Source organism: Bufo gargarizans, chromosome 1 (genome assembly GCF_014858855.1).
Source record: "Bufo gargarizans isolate SCDJY-AF-19 chromosome 1, ASM1485885v1, whole genome shotgun sequence".
Classification (NCBI taxonomy): Eukaryota; Metazoa; Chordata; class Amphibia; order Anura; family Bufonidae; genus Bufo; species Bufo gargarizans.
Window position 1 is genome coordinate 479,732,473 of NC_058080.1, and position 17,728 is coordinate 479,750,200.

The 17,728-nt window shown below is 43.5% G+C and overlaps 1 protein-coding gene across 1 annotated transcript in view; it reads left to right on the plus strand.

Annotated features, from left to right (window-relative positions):
* Window positions 1-17,728, plus strand: part of LOC122927958 (G-protein coupled receptor 54-like) — a 298,952-nt gene that overhangs the window by 118,900 nt on the left and 162,324 nt on the right. The window contains exon 2 of the mRNA XM_044280328.1: window positions 2,506-2,630. Within this exon, the coding sequence (XP_044136263.1) occupies window positions 2,506-2,630 (125 nt within the window). The remainder of the gene's footprint in view (window positions 1-2,505; window positions 2,631-17,728) is intronic.

Genomic DNA, 17,728 nt, shown 5'->3' on the forward strand with positions numbered 1-17,728 from the left:
GATGCACTTTGTTTGTATGTCTGGTGTGCACTTGTTGTTGTTTGGTGCGCACGTACATCTTCCTTTCACTGTGGCTGCCCGTGGCAGCGTCTGGTATGTTGTACATGTGGTGGCAGTGTCCTGGCCTTCGGGCTGTCTTTCTGGACAGCTGCCACCCATGTTGTTGCCAGCGGCAACAGCCACAGTGTGATCTGTTGGACACTTCCCCTGTCTGTGACTTTCCCTTCTGTGGTGCTGGAAGGGTTAACTCCCTTCCCAGTGTGTGAGTGATGTCTGACTGTGGGTGTGGCTTCTTGGCCTATAAAGCCTGAGTGTTTTGCATGGTTCAGTAGGTTGCTTCAGCCCTGCTAGCTGGAGCAGCCTCCTGTGTATTTGACCTGCCTGTGAGAGCCACCCCTGTGGTCATAAAATTATTGTTCTTGTTGATGTCTTTATGTTGGTGAGGTTGTATGTTCTTCTGTTGGGAGCTTTCTATGTTTTGGTGCAGCTAATGGTTCTGGATTCCTGTCTCTTGAGGGATCCAGTCAGCAAGGCTGTGGCAGGTTGGTAGAACTACCTAGTTCGCCTGCCATTTCCATTAGTCTGCTAGTGTTCCCCTTTTCCCAACAGCTTGGCCATTGAGGCTCCTGCTCCTCCGTGCCAAGGAGGAGTAGGTTGTCTTACCCAGCTCCTAGCTCAGGGATCTGCGGAGGGTAAGATAGGGCTCCGAGGTTCCTGCGCATGGGTCCTCCTACCTTAAAGGTCGGCCCATGCTGGTTAGGAGTTAGGGTCAGGTTAGGGATGCGTGAGGAGGTGACCTGCTCCCTATCCTGTGCTCATGGCCGAGTAGCCACTTCAACACCTGGCATCGCACGGCTGAGGGTTTTCCCCATCCTCAGCCCCGTGACAGGTTCAGAGCAACTAGTAATAACTGGAATGGGGCAACTACAGTACCCTGAAATATTATCAACATTAGGGTTATTCACGTTGTACACAAACATAGACAATGATTCTTTACAGTAAGAGCAGTGAGACTATGGACTCTCTGCATGAGGAGGTGGTGATGGTGAGTACAATAAAATAATTCAAGAGGGGCTTGGATGAATTACTGTAGTGTAATAATATTACAGGCTATAGCTACTAGAGAGGAGTTGTTGATCCAGGGAGATATTCTGATTGCCTTATTGGAGTCGGGAAGGAATTTTTCCCCCCTTAAGTGGGGAAAGTTGACTTGTACCTCAGTTTGTTTTTTTGCCTTCCTCTGGATCAACTTGCAGGATAACAGGCCAAACTGGATGGACAAATGTCTTTTTTTGGCCTTATATTCTATGTTACTATATATCCCTGCTCTACATAAGGCGCCGCTGACATCACCAAAAGAGAAGACGTCATCGGTGCAGGCACACTGAGGGAGTGCTGAGGAGGCGAGCCTCCTTGTCTCAGAGCGCCTGCGCCGAATCAAGACAGGCGCACGATTTTTGAAATGCAGACAGGGCCAGCTGGAGGAGGAGATCGCGGCTGGCCCTGTCAATCAACAGGAGGAGGGGGCAGTTTTTTTGCGGCTGCTACCAGCAAGTAGACGCCCTACTTGATGGTAGACAGGTAATTAGCATATTATAAAAGTATGTTTTTTGCCTTATCTACAGAACGAAAATGATTAATAACATAATGTATGGGGATTATAAGTACCCCCCCCCCCCCCAAAAAAAAATGAGTTTAGTGGGGTGACAGAAGCCCTTTAAGGTCCCCATTGACTTCAATGGGGTTCGGGGTCAAGTTTGGGTCCCGAACTCAAACTTATTTGTTAATTTGTCCGGACCCGTCGAACCCGAACATCCAGGTGTCCGCTCAACTCTACCCCTGAGCAAAGGGTACCTGAGATTGTGACTTTGGGGTTTTCATAAGCTGTAACCCATATCCAAATTATAACAAATAAAGGCTTGACGGTATTAGTTTCACCTTTTAAGTTGCATTACTGAAATAAATGAACTTTGCCCAATATTCAAATTTTTCACCTGTATGTGTGTTTTGTATAGTGGTATCATTTGTAATACAGGTTTTTGCATGGTGTGTTTCTTCAATAACCATATGAACAAGTGACATCCAACAGGTGTCACTCTCCATATGTTGGTTAGATCAATTCAGTACAAGAAAGTGGACTTAAAAGCTCACTTTTTCTGGTATGCATCAGCAGTGCCAGGAAATCTTCATTCACGTCGGTACTTTATATTGTGTTAAACCAAAACGCAGGGAACATTATGCAGACCATTCAATCTCTTTTAAAACGAGAATATGTATTGCATATACAAAATAAAAATGTTAAATGCTGCAACCTCAAGGCGCAGCTGGGCACATGCAGCCAAGCAGTGCCCACCTGAAGTAACCAACGGCCACATAATTTTGCAATAAAATGATGCCACAGGCAGCCGTGGCTTGGCTGCATACGCCCAACCGCACTGTTGGATCATACCCTAAGATTTGGAGTTGTAGTAATCATTATTGTAAATTTATCATTTCTCTTCACAGCAAATCTTGCCACGACAGATATAACTTTCCTGGTATGTTGTGTCCCTTTTACTGCAACACTTTATCCGCTCCCCAGCTGGATCTTTGGAGACATCATGTGCAAAGGAGTGAACTATTTACAACAGGTAAGTGGGCTCCATACAGGCTACTGATTTCAGTTTTTTTTTGTTTTTGACAAACAATTATACAATGAAAATTGTGCGCCCTTGTAATATATTCTGGGCTTCTTTTTTTAAAACTGTTCTAACAAAACATTTAAAGGGAAATCCAGGAGTTTAATATTGATGGCCTGTCTTCAGGATAGGTCACCAATATCTGATCAATGGCGGTCCAACACCCTGTTCCCCTGCCAATCTGCTGAGTAGCTCTGATGATGGAATATGTGCCAGAACTACACATCTATGTCCATTTTGTAGTAGATGGAGCTGGTGACCACAGCGCTGCTCCCATTAAAGTGTTCCCTACCAGTGATGGCCAGTTCGCATTGTTCGCCCTCGAACATATGCGGGCTGCCATCTTTTTTCACAAGATCGGTAAAGCACTGGTAAGCCCTTACCTGCGCCTGTGTGCGAGCCGGTCTGAAATCAAATGCGGTCACCAGGAGCAGGCAGTTCCGAGAACAGCCCGATGAAGGCCCCCGGTGGCTGTTCTCGGAACTGCCAGCTCCCGTTAACCGCACTTTATTTCAGACCAGCTCGCGCACAGGCACAGGTAAGGGCTTACCTGTGCCTCGCCGGACTTGTGAAAAAAGATGGCAGCCCGCATATGTTCACGGGCGAACAATGCGAACTGGCCATCACTGTTCCCTACACAATGGATGGAGCTGAGTAGTGCATATGCTAGCTTCCAGTGCTAGAGCTACTCTGAAACAGCTTATAGGTGGAGATGCAGGGTGTCGGACATCCACCAATAAGATATTGATGACCTATCCTGAGGAAATGCCATGAATAGTAAAATTCTGGAATACCCCTTTAAAGATCTTTCATATAGGGTGGTCAAAAATGCACACGGCTTAGAGTGAATTGGATCAATTATAAAAAAAAGTGTTTTTTGGCTATGCATTTTTGAAGGTTAGACAATACAGTTTTGTGCAACCAAAAACCACATTGCAAAAACTGCACCAATTGGCAACAAATTTTGTGTGGCTTTGCCATGATTTTTTTTTAAACTGTGCACTACTGTTTCAGTCCTTCACCCTTTTAACATATTTTCATGATGTCAGAGAACATTGATATAGAGGCTGAAAACCCATCCCTATCATGTCATGCAGGCTTCTTACAAGAGATTAGACGTAAGGTTTCTTTCACACCAGCATTTTAGTTTACCGGTATTGAGTTCTGTCATAGGGGCTCAATACCGGGAAAAAACGCTTCAATGTTGTCCCCATTCATTGTCAATGAGGACAAAACGGAACTGAACAGAACGGAGTGCTCCAAAATGCATTCTGTTCCGTTTAGTTGCGTTTCCAGACCGGAGAGCAAACCGCAACATGTTGTATTTTACTTTCCGTCCTGGGATGCAGAGCAAGATGCATCCGGCATTACCCCCAATACAAGTCAATGGGGATGGATCCATTTTCTCTGCCACTATAGAAAACAGATCCGTCCCCCTATTGACTTTCAATGGAGTTATTGACGGATCCGTCTTGGCAATGTTAAAGATATGTTAAAGATAATACAAACGGACGGTTGTGTTATCAGTAACTGAAGCATTTTTGCTGGTGTGAAAGTAGCCTTGGTCTATAGAAAAGAATGTGTTTATTCTATATATTTATTTATTTTTGTAACTGTTTAGCTGTTTATTAATATTTAGCACTGGTGCCTTGCAGCGCTGGGGACCTAGGTTCGAATCCGACAAAGGACAACATCTGCATGGAGTTTGTATGTTCTCCCTGTGTCTGTGTGGGTTTCCTACGGATACTTTAGTTTCCTCCCACACTCCAAAGACATACTGATAGGGAACTTTGATTGTGAGCCCCATTGGGGCCCAAATTATTTTTTTATAGAAATCTGTCAGGAGGATCAACCCTAGTAAACCAGGTATAATTTCTGGTAGGACTGAATCTGCTGATATAAAATACCTTTCTTCCCCTAATGGGTTATTGTATTTAGGAGAAATTATTGTCTGGTCCTAGCCACTCCGTGGACCTTAGATCCTCTGCTTCCCGGGATACTCCCCCTCATTTTTATGGTGTTTGACCTGTTATTCTGTGGGGCTGTGCAATTACGGACTTACAAAATTTATGTTTTGATATATTTTACTACTTTTAAAAAATTAAAAAAGCTTTGTGTTGTTCTGTTGCTATTAGGCTTGATCAAATCGACCTTCGAATCAATGCGTTCAAATACTTAAATTTTAATGCTGTATCCATACAACATTAAAATGTATTGGCTCCGTGGAGCCAAAGTTCATTTTATCCCAAAGGGGCTGGTTCCTCAGTAGCAAAGCCCAGTTTGGATTGCTATTTAAAATTGTTTTCAATACATAGATATGCATACAGTTGGAATTAACCGAAGTCTTGCATGGATTCGGACGAGAAGAACTTTGGCTCAACAAAGCCCATACATTTTGATCCTCTACTGATACAGCATTAAAAGTGAAGTATTTGAATGAATCAACTTCGGATCTATGATCTGATGGTCGATTCACTCAAGCCTAGTTGCCATGTTCTGACACCCATAACTTTTTTATTTTTCTGTCAACTGAGCTGTATGAAGAGTTTTTGCAGGGAATGCTATAGTTTTTATTGATTTCATTTTGGGATACATGGGACCTTTTGATAATTTTTTATTCAATTTTAGTTAGGAGATGAGGTGACCAAAAATGACTGGGGCCTTCAGTATACTCTCGATTACCATGACAACCCTGAAATTGTCTATTCGGGGTGCCAATTGGAGGACAGAAGTTACTATTGACAAAAGCATCTGAAGTGTTAATTGTCAAAATCAGTGTTATTTCCAATCAGGGTGTCAGCTGTATATTAAAGAGCAGGTTGTCAGCAGTATATTACAACAGATACCCACAAGTGATAGTGTGGACCCAGCTCCTGAGCCCGTGATATTGCTGTTACATACTATTACGGCACTGAGCGTTAATTTTTTTGTGGCTTTTAGGCTCTTTTGCTGCATGTGAAAAAAAAAAAGAAATGCTACAAAGTATTTGTGAAGGAGTGCCTATTATACCGTTATCTCACTGTGCTGCTATACTGTATTAGCAGTAGCACCAGTGATACAGAAACACAATGGGGGTCATTTATCAAGAATAGCTTTTTCTACTTCATGATTTTCCCCTGCACTGCCAGAGGATACACTGAATTTTTTACAAGGTGTATGTCTCATCATAATTTACAAGTCACTGAATAAAGTGTCCTTACGCTGGGTTCAGACCTGAGCGTTCGCGATGGAGCGCTCTGTATGCGCGATTGTACGGGCGTTTGCAATCGTGCATACAGAGACAAGCGAACGCCCATTGTCGCGCGTTCCCCCTGAAGTCTATGTACGGGAACGCGCGACAAGACGCCCCAAAGAAGCTCATGTACTTCTTGGGGCGTCGGGCGTTTTACAGCATGATCGTACGCGCTGTAAAACGCTCAGGTGAGAACCATTCCCATAGGGAAGCATTGGTTCTTGCCTGTTGAGCGTTTTACAGCGCGTAGGAACGCGCTGTAAAACGCTCAGGTCTGAACCCAGCCTTAATGGCTACCAGGTGCACCAGAATGTTACCAAAGATAAAAGAAAAATGGCACATTCCATACATATAAAGACACATCACTGAATAAACTGGCCTTAATGGGAGGAAATGCTCAGAACCCCAAATATTGTAACGTATTTATAACAGGGGGAGAAAAACCTCCACATGCCATCCGCTGCTAACGGCAATCCTCAGCAAAAAATGCATACAAGGGAGAATGCCGGCAGTGGACCACATGTGCCACACAAAAATCCTACACAAGATGGAATAATGTGTGGATGAAAATATGAGAATAAATAAATAAATCACTGCAAAATATGCAATTGAAAACATAAGGCTAAACCCTCACGCTAGATGTTAAAATGAGACTTTAGCCAATATATTCAGGTCAAGAACATATCGGAGCCTGTACACACCATCAAGGTATTTCAGTTGGCGCGGGACCTACTGCTAAACCTACCTCTAGTGTATGAACACTGTCTTACAGGTGCTAAGGTCCGACTCACAGCCAAGATACCACAAACCTCCAAGGTAAGCTCCCAAATACAATGGGAGGAGGCTGTGAGCCCCACCTATAACAGGCTAGTGTGACACAGGCTTCATCTGCAGGATTAGGGCGATGACACATGATTATATTTATAACTAGAGATGAGCAAAGCAGCATTTTGGTGTCTGTCCCCAAAGCGGAATGGTGAATGAACGGAGGCAAACTGATGCAAACTTATGCATTCTGAGCGGATCCTTTTCTATTCAGAATGCATTAGAATGCAAGTGTAAGCTGTAGCACATTATGGAACATGACAGACAAGGCAGGAGATGTGAGACAACTGAACGCTACAATACACCATGACTGTGATGCAGGAAATTACATCAGGTCAGGTTTGGGCAATTGCTAATTTAACTTTGCAGCAGTTTTTAAGTAAAAGATGCACAATTGAACAGTCCAATGTAATTATTACACATATAAATACATCAGTCAGGGCATTTATGATTTTTCTATGTTAATCGGGTTGCTAACTGCCTCCTACACATTAAGAAAAAATTGAGAACTGTAGCTTTAGATATTCATGTTCGGCGCAAGCAGAGACTCATTGAATGACTAGCAGGCCAGTGATACAAACTAGTACACTACACTGTTCTCTGGGAATTAAGAAAATGAAAATACTTAAATATTACTTTATTATAAATATATTCTTAAATACCTTTCATTAGTTATAAAGGCTCGTTTTGTCTGGGGAGCAATCATTAGGAGAAACAAAATGGCCGCTGTCCCATTAGCTGAATCTCTGGGGAATTTAGTTAATAATGAAGTACATCGAGGATGGACAGAACAGACTGTGGTAATGTGTTGTCACAGTAATGGAGACTGTAAACAAGTTCTGCTGTGCTGCTCATTAGCCACACCTCACCCTCCTCTCATGTCTCCTCATCATCTCCATTCCCACAGAGATTCACCTGTATTCAGGATCATATTTCCTGACAAGCAGAGAGGAGGATGAGGCAGCCCTATGGATCATTGTGGCGAAGTACCTTGTCCTCCTGTGTGATTAGGACAGGTTTTGTGTGTACTGATAGGACAGCAGACATTTTATTTCTCCTAATGATTGCTCCCTGGACAAAACAAGCCATTCTAAGTAATGAAAGGTATTTGTAACTATATTTATTATAAATTAATACTTAAGTATCTTCATTTTTTTTATTCCTGGAGAACCCCTTTAAAATACATCTAACTACTCTACGTATTATCTTCCCTAACACTATCCCTGTTTGACCCTAAACTAGCTGTATTGTGTGTCTAAAGATAAAGCTTTCTTTATCTTGTTCTGTCACATCAATGTAAGATGGAGAAACAGTCCCCACTGTTGATGTGTATATTGACTTATTCGGGCTGTCATTGTGCTCTTTGACCACTAGAGGCCGCTGTTTCCCCACGCAGCTAAGCTACTGATGGAATTTGAATATGCATAGAGAGGTTTGGTGATCTAACTGGACAAGAAGCAGGAGATAGAGTTCGGCAGACATCTTTTCAGGGACACAGGAGCTGGAAGACCGAATCCAGTGGCATCCAGGCGTCAGTGTGAGCTGGAGTGGCCGGAATCACTGTTGAAAGTGACAGATTGCTGTTGGTTATCCAGATATCGTCCAGAGAAAAGAAGATTGGTTTCCGGAAAGCTGTAAGAGCTGTGAAACGGAGCTACACACCCTGCATGGTGTCATGGTTGCTGGAAAGACTTGTTTGATTTAAATTTTTATACATACTTTTCCAGCTCACCTGTTCGGTCTTTAATACTCCCGACTTCTGATGCCTTGGGTGAGTCCTATGTACGGCAGTGCAAAAAATGACGAAACGGCTTCAGAATAGAATGAAATGAAGGTCCTCTTAAAACTTCTCCTTTATTATAATATATATAACAGCAGACACATCCACATCATATGCAGTGATCGTTAACGCGTTAACGATCACTGCATATGATGTGGATGTGTCTGCTGTTATATATATTATAATAAAGGAGAAGTTTTAAGAGGACCTTCATTCTATTCTGAAGCCGCTTCTTCATTTTTTGCATTGTCTGATTTAAGTCACCATTGAATGAATAGCAGACCTGGGTCAGTAAGAGCGTGCATGCACCAAGTACAGATTGGCGCCTAAAGACGACAGTAAGCTTGTAGTTAGTTAATTAGGGGGTCCTGTCTTGCATCAGGCTATATGACAGTATTGTTCACAAATTCAATTCACCCAGTTGTTTCACTCAAGAATATTATAGAGCTTTATATCTGTGATAAGGTTGTAAGCTGCTGAGTTACACTGCAGACGAGATCATATCCAGCATCAAACATAATTGTTCCCGTTTGCTAGGGTAATAATAGGTACGGGAGGCACTGTTAGTTGTGCTCGCAATTAGGTAAATTGTCGCAAGTGTTTTCCCAGCCTACAGGCTGAGGGGATGTAACTTTAGTCTATGTTCACTGCATTTAGAACTGTATGTATGTTTTTTGTATTACAATCGATCTAGGAGGCATTGGGAGGACCGGATCCCTATTCCTATAACTCACTGACTATCTCTGTGGACTAAAGAAAACATGGGATGTATCTGTGGACCCATCGTGCTATATGGCGATTCACGCAGAATATATCTGCAATGAACTTCACATAGGCCCCAATATGGGCGTGATCGCAGTCATATGCTGGTCCCTTGAGCATATTGGCAGGTTTCCTGTCTAACAGTTGATGGTCTCTTTTTGTTATCAAGTAATGGAGCCTTGGTATTGATATCGCGCACTACCTAGATATTAATGATGTAGTTGCGGATGCCACATTATCGACATTGGGACCCAACACCCATATCCTATCACCCCCTGATGAACACGTGAACGGGGGAAAACGCGTCGGGGTTTATATTACTCCAGTTATAGAGTGGATTATACTTTCATTCATAGGTCCTTTGATAAACATCATGACCGTGAGAGTGAACATTATCCACCACTAAGCCCTTAAATTTAGGGTTGGGTGCTGTGTTTATCTTGATTTTTTTGTTTTGTGTATTGTGTGGTAAGCATCTTTTTTCAAGAATATTATCAATATAATTGTAATATACCCCTTAGGGTCATCTGAGGGCAAAAACAGCCTAGGCTCGAGGACAGGGAGTCCCCACCATTAGGGGCCAACCCTGGGCTGAGGAGAAGAATAGGGAAATATTAGGGACAGATTTCCTTTTCCCTTATGATATATACTGTATACCTAGGTGTCTACCTTCCGTGTCTATTGTTTGGATCTTCATTGATCAATGTCTGTCCTAGCTTTTTGGGATACAGTTTCCCATTTTTAATTGAATACAATAAAGTATATGAGATTTTAGGGTATATGTTGCTGGAAGGTGGTATTTTGATAGAATTACCCAGGTAGATCTTGGTATCTGCCAATCAGCTGGATTTGTTCTTTTTGTGTGTGATATCCTGTTTAATACCACTATTCAGTAAAGTTTCTGTTTTTATAAAAGCTGGTGTTGGTGTTGCTTTACTCGTTCGTGACTTCGCTGTATCCTGGGGAGCCCACCCCGTTACACGGTCTTACAATGTACAAGTTAAGAATACACATGACTTCCCTGGCCCCACCTTGGTTATGGGATACCCCTTCTACATCTTCACTGCCCTGCTATGTTGTCTTATCTCTAAAATGGTGGAAGTCATTTTGAGCCACTCACCTAAATTGATTGACATACACTTTGGATTTGTTGGGAATAGAGATGAGCGAAGTTTTGAAAAATTTGATTTGGCAACTTCCTCAAAGTTAGCCCAAAAATTTGATTCGGAGGCTGATTCATTTTAATAGTGCTGCAAAAGATGTGGACAGCACATCGAGTGCTGTCCATATCTGTACTTCCGTTCTGTGGCCCTGCAAAAAAGATATACATATCCTATAGAATAGTCATTTCTATCATAAGGCAGGACGTTCTGATCCGCAAAATGCAGAACGCACACGGCCAGTATCTGTGTTTTGCGGGTCCAGAATTTGCAGACCACAAAACAGATATGGTTGTCTGAATGAGCCCTTAGGGTATGGCCACATGAAGCGGGCGAGTTGCAAAGAAGAACCGTGTGGTCAATTAGCTGACAGCTGCCTTTCATTTAATTTTGAAGACCACACTGTATAGTCCTTAGCCGCGTGGCACCTTTAAACAGAGGTTGTTGCTGGTATGGAGTTTAGCTGGCTATGTGGGGGACAATATATACATTATTGCTGTTCCTGCCTGCAATCTCCTGCAGGTTATTTGATAGTAAACACTGAATATTAATCAGCTCTGGCATACCCACTTCTTCACCCCCAGCGCTCTCCTGCCCTACAGATAGGAGCCCTTCTCTTGCCATCATTTCCTCCTTTTCTACATTATCTAATATCAATGAGAATATGTAATCAGGAACATCCAGCAACTCCTCTCTTTGCAGGGCAAAATTTAACAAATTCCCTTATCTGATTCCAAGCCAATGTAAAATACTGTATTTTTCGCTTTATAAGAAACTCCTGATGATAAGACCTATGCTTTAGAGGAGGAAAATAAGAAAATATATATTTTTCATAAGACCTCACATCAAATATGCATATCAGACCTCAGATCAAACCCCCAAGTCAGACCTCAGATCAGGCCCCCATATAAAATTCTCAGATCAGACCCCCACATCAGATCCTCAGATCGGACCCCCACATCAGATCCTCAGATCAGACCTTGTTAACAGATCCTCAAATCAGACCTCCATATAAGATCTCAGATCATGTCACGGAAGGTGTACAGAAAACTAGAAGACACAAAATGAAGATCCGACTGACTGGATCCAAAACTAAGGAACCAAAGGGAGAGCCCTGCAACAGACCTGGCTCTCTCCCTAACTGCTCAGCCTATGCAAAAATCTCAATGGTAGATGATCGCATATCCTCGTTCCTCGACTGTATAACACCTGAACACCCTATAATAGTGAGGGGACACGACCACCGGCTCCCTACACTTGATACAGAGGGAGTCAGGGTCACCTGGGATCCAGCAAACAGGAAAACACAAATGAATGAACAAAACATATCTGTAGAAGACTCAGTAGTAGCATCCAGCATGCACACACTCCAGGAAGTTGTATAAACCGCAAAGTGATGCAGTATGGGAAGGGATTTAAAGGGATGCAATCAGTGCAACTACATGACAGCTGAGAGAGGCTAACGAGATGAGAAAACGAAAGCAAAACAAAAGGAACCTCAAGGTTCTGAAGAACGTCTGTCAGAGCTTCTCAGATGTCTGTTGGTGACAGTAACCCTCCTTCTACGAGTGGACTCCGGACACTCAGAGCCCACCTTCTCAGGATGGGACCTATGGAAAGCCTTGATGAGACGAGTGGCCTTAATGTCTGTCACTGGGACCCACATCCTCTCCTCAGGACCATAACCCTCCCAATGAACGAGGTACTGGAGAGAACCGTGGACAACACGAGAATCCACAATCCTAGAGACCTGAAATTCAAGATTACCATCAACCACAATCGGAGGAGGAAGCAAAGACGAGGGTACAATGGGTTGGACATAAGGTTTTAATAAGGACTTATGAAAAACATTATGGATCTTCCAAGTCTGAGGAAGATCAAGACGGTAGGCAACAGGATTGATGACGGACAAGATTTTGTAAGGCCCAATAAACTTAGGACCCAACTTCCAGGAGGGAACCTTCAATTTGATATTCTTAGTAGACAACCACACCAGATCACCAACATTCAGGTCCGGACCAGGCACACGTCTCTAATCCGCCACACGCTTATATCTCTCACTCATGCTCTTTAGATTATCCTGAATCTTTTGCCAAATAGATGACAAAGACAAGGAGAATCTGTTCTAAACCAGAAGACCCCTCTCCAGATAATGTCCCAAAATGCAGATGAAACCCATATGCACCAAAAAATGGTGACTTATCAGAGGACTCCTGACGACGGTTATTTAAAGCAAACTCAGCAAGGGACAAAAAAGAACACCAATCCTCCTGATTCTCCGCCACAAAACAGCGCAGATATGTCTCCAGATTCTGATTGACGCGCTCTGTCTGGCCATTCGACTGCGGGTGGAAAGCAGAAGAGAATGACAACCGAACCCCCAAGCGAGAACAGAAAGCCTTCCAGAATCTGGAAAACAAAAACTGTGTGCCCCTATCAGAGACTATGTCTGAAGGAATACCATGCAATTTGACAATGTGATCAATAAATGCCTGCGCCAGCGTCTTAGCATTGGGCAAGCCAGGAAAAGGAATGAAATGCACCATTTTGCTAAAACGGTCCACCACCACCAGAATCACAGTCTTCCCCGAGGAACGAGGCAGGTCCGTAATGAAGTCCATGGACAGATGTGTCCAAGGACGGGAAGGTATGGGTAACGGAAGGAGAGGACCTAATGGCCGTGAATGAGGGACTTTGGCACGAGCGCAGGTCTCGCAGGCTGCCACAAAACCCTCAACCAACTTACGAAGCCCCGGCCACCAGAATCTCTGTGCGATGAGATCCACTGTGGCTCTTGCCCCCGGGTGCCCAGCAAGGACAGTATCGTGGTGCTCCTTAAAAATCTTGTGTCTTAAAGCGAGAGGCACAAACAACCTCCCAAGAGGACAAAGATCAGGAGCCTCTGACTGGGCTACCTGAACCTCTGCCTCCAATTCAGGATAAAGAGCAGAGACCACCACACCTTCAGCCAAAATGGGACCCGGGTCTTCAAAATTCCCACCTCCCGGAAAACAACGTGACAGGGCATCCGCCTTCACATTCTTAACCCCAGGGCGGAACGTGACAACAAAATTAAATCTTGAAAAGAACAAAGACCATCTGGCCTGTCTCGGGTTCAGGCGCTTGGCTGACTCCAAGTAGGCCAGATTCTTATGGTCAGTAAACACGGTAATAGGGTGTCTGGCTCCCTCTAGCCAATGGCGCCATTCCTCAAAAGCTAACTTGATGGCCAACAACTCCCTATCTCCCACATCGTAATTTATCTCTGCGGAGAAGAGTTTCTTCGAGAAAAAGGCACACGGTCGCCATTTGGCAGGAGAGGGACCCTGAGAAAAGACCGCATCCACACCCACCTCAGAAGCATCAACCTCAACTATGAAGGGTAGAGAAATATCAGGTTGTACCAAGATGGGAGCGGAAGCAAAACTCTCCTTGATATTAGAAAAGGCCTTACGCGCCTCTACCGACCAGGAGGAAAAATCTACCCCCTTTCTAGTCATATCAGTGAGTGGTTTAACAATAGAGGAATAATTCAAAATAAACTTCCTGTAATAATTGGCAAAACCCAAAAAACGCATCAGCGCCTTGTGATTCTCAGGAAGCTCCCACTCAAGCACAGCGCGGACCTTCTCAGGGTCCATACGAAAACCAGAATCAGAGAGAAAAAAACCCAGAAATTGAATTTCAGGAACCGCAAACACACATTTTTCCAGTTTAGCGTACAATTTATTCTCCCGCAGGATGAGCAAGACCTGACGTAAGTGCTCCTTATGAGTTTTGAAATCAGGAGAAAAAATCAAAATGTCCTCTAGATAAACTAATACAAATTTCCCCATTAAATGATAAAAAATGCTGCTCATAAAATGCTGAAAGACGGCTGGAACATTCATCAAACCAAAAGGCATAACCAAATTCTCAAAATGGCCCTCAGGGGTATTGAAGGCCGTCTTCCATTCGTCTCCTTCTCTGACCCTGACCAGGTTGTATGCCCTCTTAAATCCAACTTGGAAAAAACTTTAGCCCCAACAATCTGGTTAAACAGGTCCGGGATCAGAGGAAGCGGATAAGGGTCACGAATTGTGATACTGTTCAGCTCCCTGAAATCCAGACATGGTCTTAAAGAACCATCTTTTTTCTTAACAAAGAAAAAACCAGCGGCAACAGGTGACTTCGAGGGTCGTATGTGTCCCTTTCTCAGACTCTCAGAGATATAAGCACGCATAGCGACCCTTTCAGGTTGGGAGAGATTGTATAAACGAGATTTAGGCAGCTTGGCGGCTGGGGTGAGATTAATAGGGCAATCGTACTCCCTTTGAGGGGGGCAAGTCCTGAACACCACTCTCAGAAAACACATCCGAAAATTCAGAGAGAAAAGATGGTACAGTCTTAGTAGAAACCTCAGAAACAGATGTCGTGAGGCAATTCTCTCTGCAAAAGTGACTCCAACCATTTATTTGCCTCGCTTGCCAATCAATGGTGGGGTTATGTTTAGTGAGCCAGGGTAGCCCCAACACTAGAGGAGTAGGCAACCCGCTTAGGACGAAACATGACACATCCTCAACATGAGTATCACTCACAATCAAACGGATATTGTGAACTATGCCCTTTAACGATTTCTGAGAAAGTGGAACGGAACCAATAGCAAAAACAGGTATATCCTTTCCCAAAGTGCATACCTGGAAACCATGAGTTATAGCAAATTGATTATCAATGAGATTGACAGCTGCTCCACTATCTACAAAAATCTCACAAAAAATGTTCTTGCTCTCTAGCGCCACCCTGGCAGGTAGGACAAAACGGGAACTACAAGCAAACGAAAAACCTTCAATTTCCGCATCAACTTTGCCAATAGTAACAGATGGAACATTTTTAGAGGATTTTTTTCTTTTTGTTTCTTTATTACTCTCAAAAAACTGCCTGAATCTCCTAGCGGGACAAACATTTGCCAAATGATTTATACCTCTACAACAGAAACAAACCTTCCTATGAGAGCTGAATCCTCTATTGTCAGAGGCAAGCAAACCCAGCTGCATGGGCCCCTGCTCAGAAGGGATTGAGAGCGACTGAGACCCCTGTGCACTGAATGAGACTGCCACACTGTCCTTGGACTGAGTATGACAGGAAGGAGTGATCTCTCCTCTCTCTCTAAGAGTCCAAGGAGGTAGGTCTCTCATGAAAGGCAAATGCATCTTTCAATCCCTCTGAAAGACCATGGCAAAATTGACTTCGGAGTGCAGCATCATTCCAACCAGTATCAGCTGCCCATCTCCGAAATTCTGAACAGTATATCTCTGTGGACTGTTTACCCTGGCATAAAAGACGTAGTCTAGACTCAGCCAAAGCAATACGATCCGGGTCATCATATAGCTGACCCAGGGCTAAAAAAAAATCATCCACTGAACAGAGGGGCCGTGCCCCCACCGGCAGCGAAAAGGCCCAGGACTGAGCGTTATCCCTGAGCAGCGAGATGATGATCCCCACCCTCTTCTCCTTATCACCAGAGGAATGGGGAAGTAGGTGAAAATGGAGTTTGCAAGACTCTCTAAAACGAACAAAATTCTCACTACCCCTGGAGATCGGAACCGGGAGCGAGATCTTAGGCTCATAACAAACTCCATGAACGCAAGCTGAACCGGTCACCTGAAACTGAGAAACAGTTTTACGGAGATCTTCTACCTCCAATGAAAGACCCTGCATGTGTTCAGTCAAAAGTGAAACCGGATCCATGCTTGAGACGGTTTTGGCGGTTTATAATGTCATGGAAGGTGTACAGAAAACTAGAAGACACAAAATGAAGATCCGACTGACTGAATCCAAAACTAAGGAACCAAAGGGAGAGCCCTGCAACAGACCTGGCTCTCTCCCTAACTGCTCAGCCTATGCAAAAATCTCAATGGTAGATGATCGCATATCCTCGTTCCTCGACTGTATAACACCTAAACACCCTATAATAGTGAGGGGACACGACCACCGGCTCCCTACACTTGATATGAAGGGAGTCAGGGTCACCTGGGATCCAGCAAACAGGAAAACACAAATGAATAAACAAAACTTATCTGTAGAAGACTCAGTAGTAGCATCCAGAATGCACACACTCCAGGAAGTTGTATAAACCGCAAAGTGATGCAGTATGGGAAGGGATTTAAAGGGATGCAATCAGTGCAACTACATGACAGCTGAGAGAGGCTAACGAGATGAGAAAACGAAAGCAAAACAAAATGAACGTCAAGGAGAAGGTTCTGAAGAACGTCTGTCAGAGCTTCTCAGATGTCTGGTGGTGACAGATCAGGCCCAAATATCAAATCTCTACATCAGTCCTCCTTATCAGATCCTCAAATCAGATCTCCATATCAGATCTTCAGATCAGACCTCCATATCAGATCCACAGATTAGACTCGCATATCAGACCATAAGACCCCCATATCAGACCACCATCAGATCTCAGATCAGACCCCCATCAGAGCTAAAATAAATGCGTTAACTTACCTCTCCTACTCTGCCGCTACTCTTCAGATCTGGCGGTCTCTCCTGCAGTCACTCTCCCTGGTCTTCTCCAGGCTTGCGCTGCAATATGACCTGACTACGTACAGCATGCACTATATGTTGATGCTGTACGCAGTCAGGACAGTGTAGCATGGCGCCTGGAGGAAGATTAGGGAGAGGTGAGTATAGCAAGGGCTAGCAGTGCTACACTCACTGCTCCCTGCACCTCCTGCATACTAGTGAGTGCTTCTATTGAAGCACTCACAGTATTTGCTTATAAGGCATACTGTCTATTAACCTGCACTTTTGGGGGAACCAAAATATGTCTTATAATGTGAAAAATAAGGTAATTTCAGAAGATCTGCTTTCACAGCTACATGTTACAATTAAAAAGGTTGCTTTTAATCCATTAATTGTAGATAAACCATATGGTACAACTAATGATGCCCAGCTCATGGTATTTGTAAGACTCAATGAGGAAAAACAAGTTTTTTTAGTTTTTTTTTGTGAGGATCTACTTGACATGGCTGCCCTTCATGCTCATCCAAGAGGTAAAGATATCTATGGAGCACTAACACAAACGCTGAAGGAAAGTGACATCGGTGGATATTCTAAGTGGATATGCCAAACCGCTTGAATGATTTTATGGTAAACTACAAGGTGAAATCCAACTATGTTTGACCTGGTGGATGTAGAAAGGGCTTTTCAGATAAAATTTAAATTTTTCATACTGATCTAGAGATATCCCAAAGCTTGATGAACATATCCACAAAGCAAAAACCAAAGAACATGATTTTGATAAGCGTGA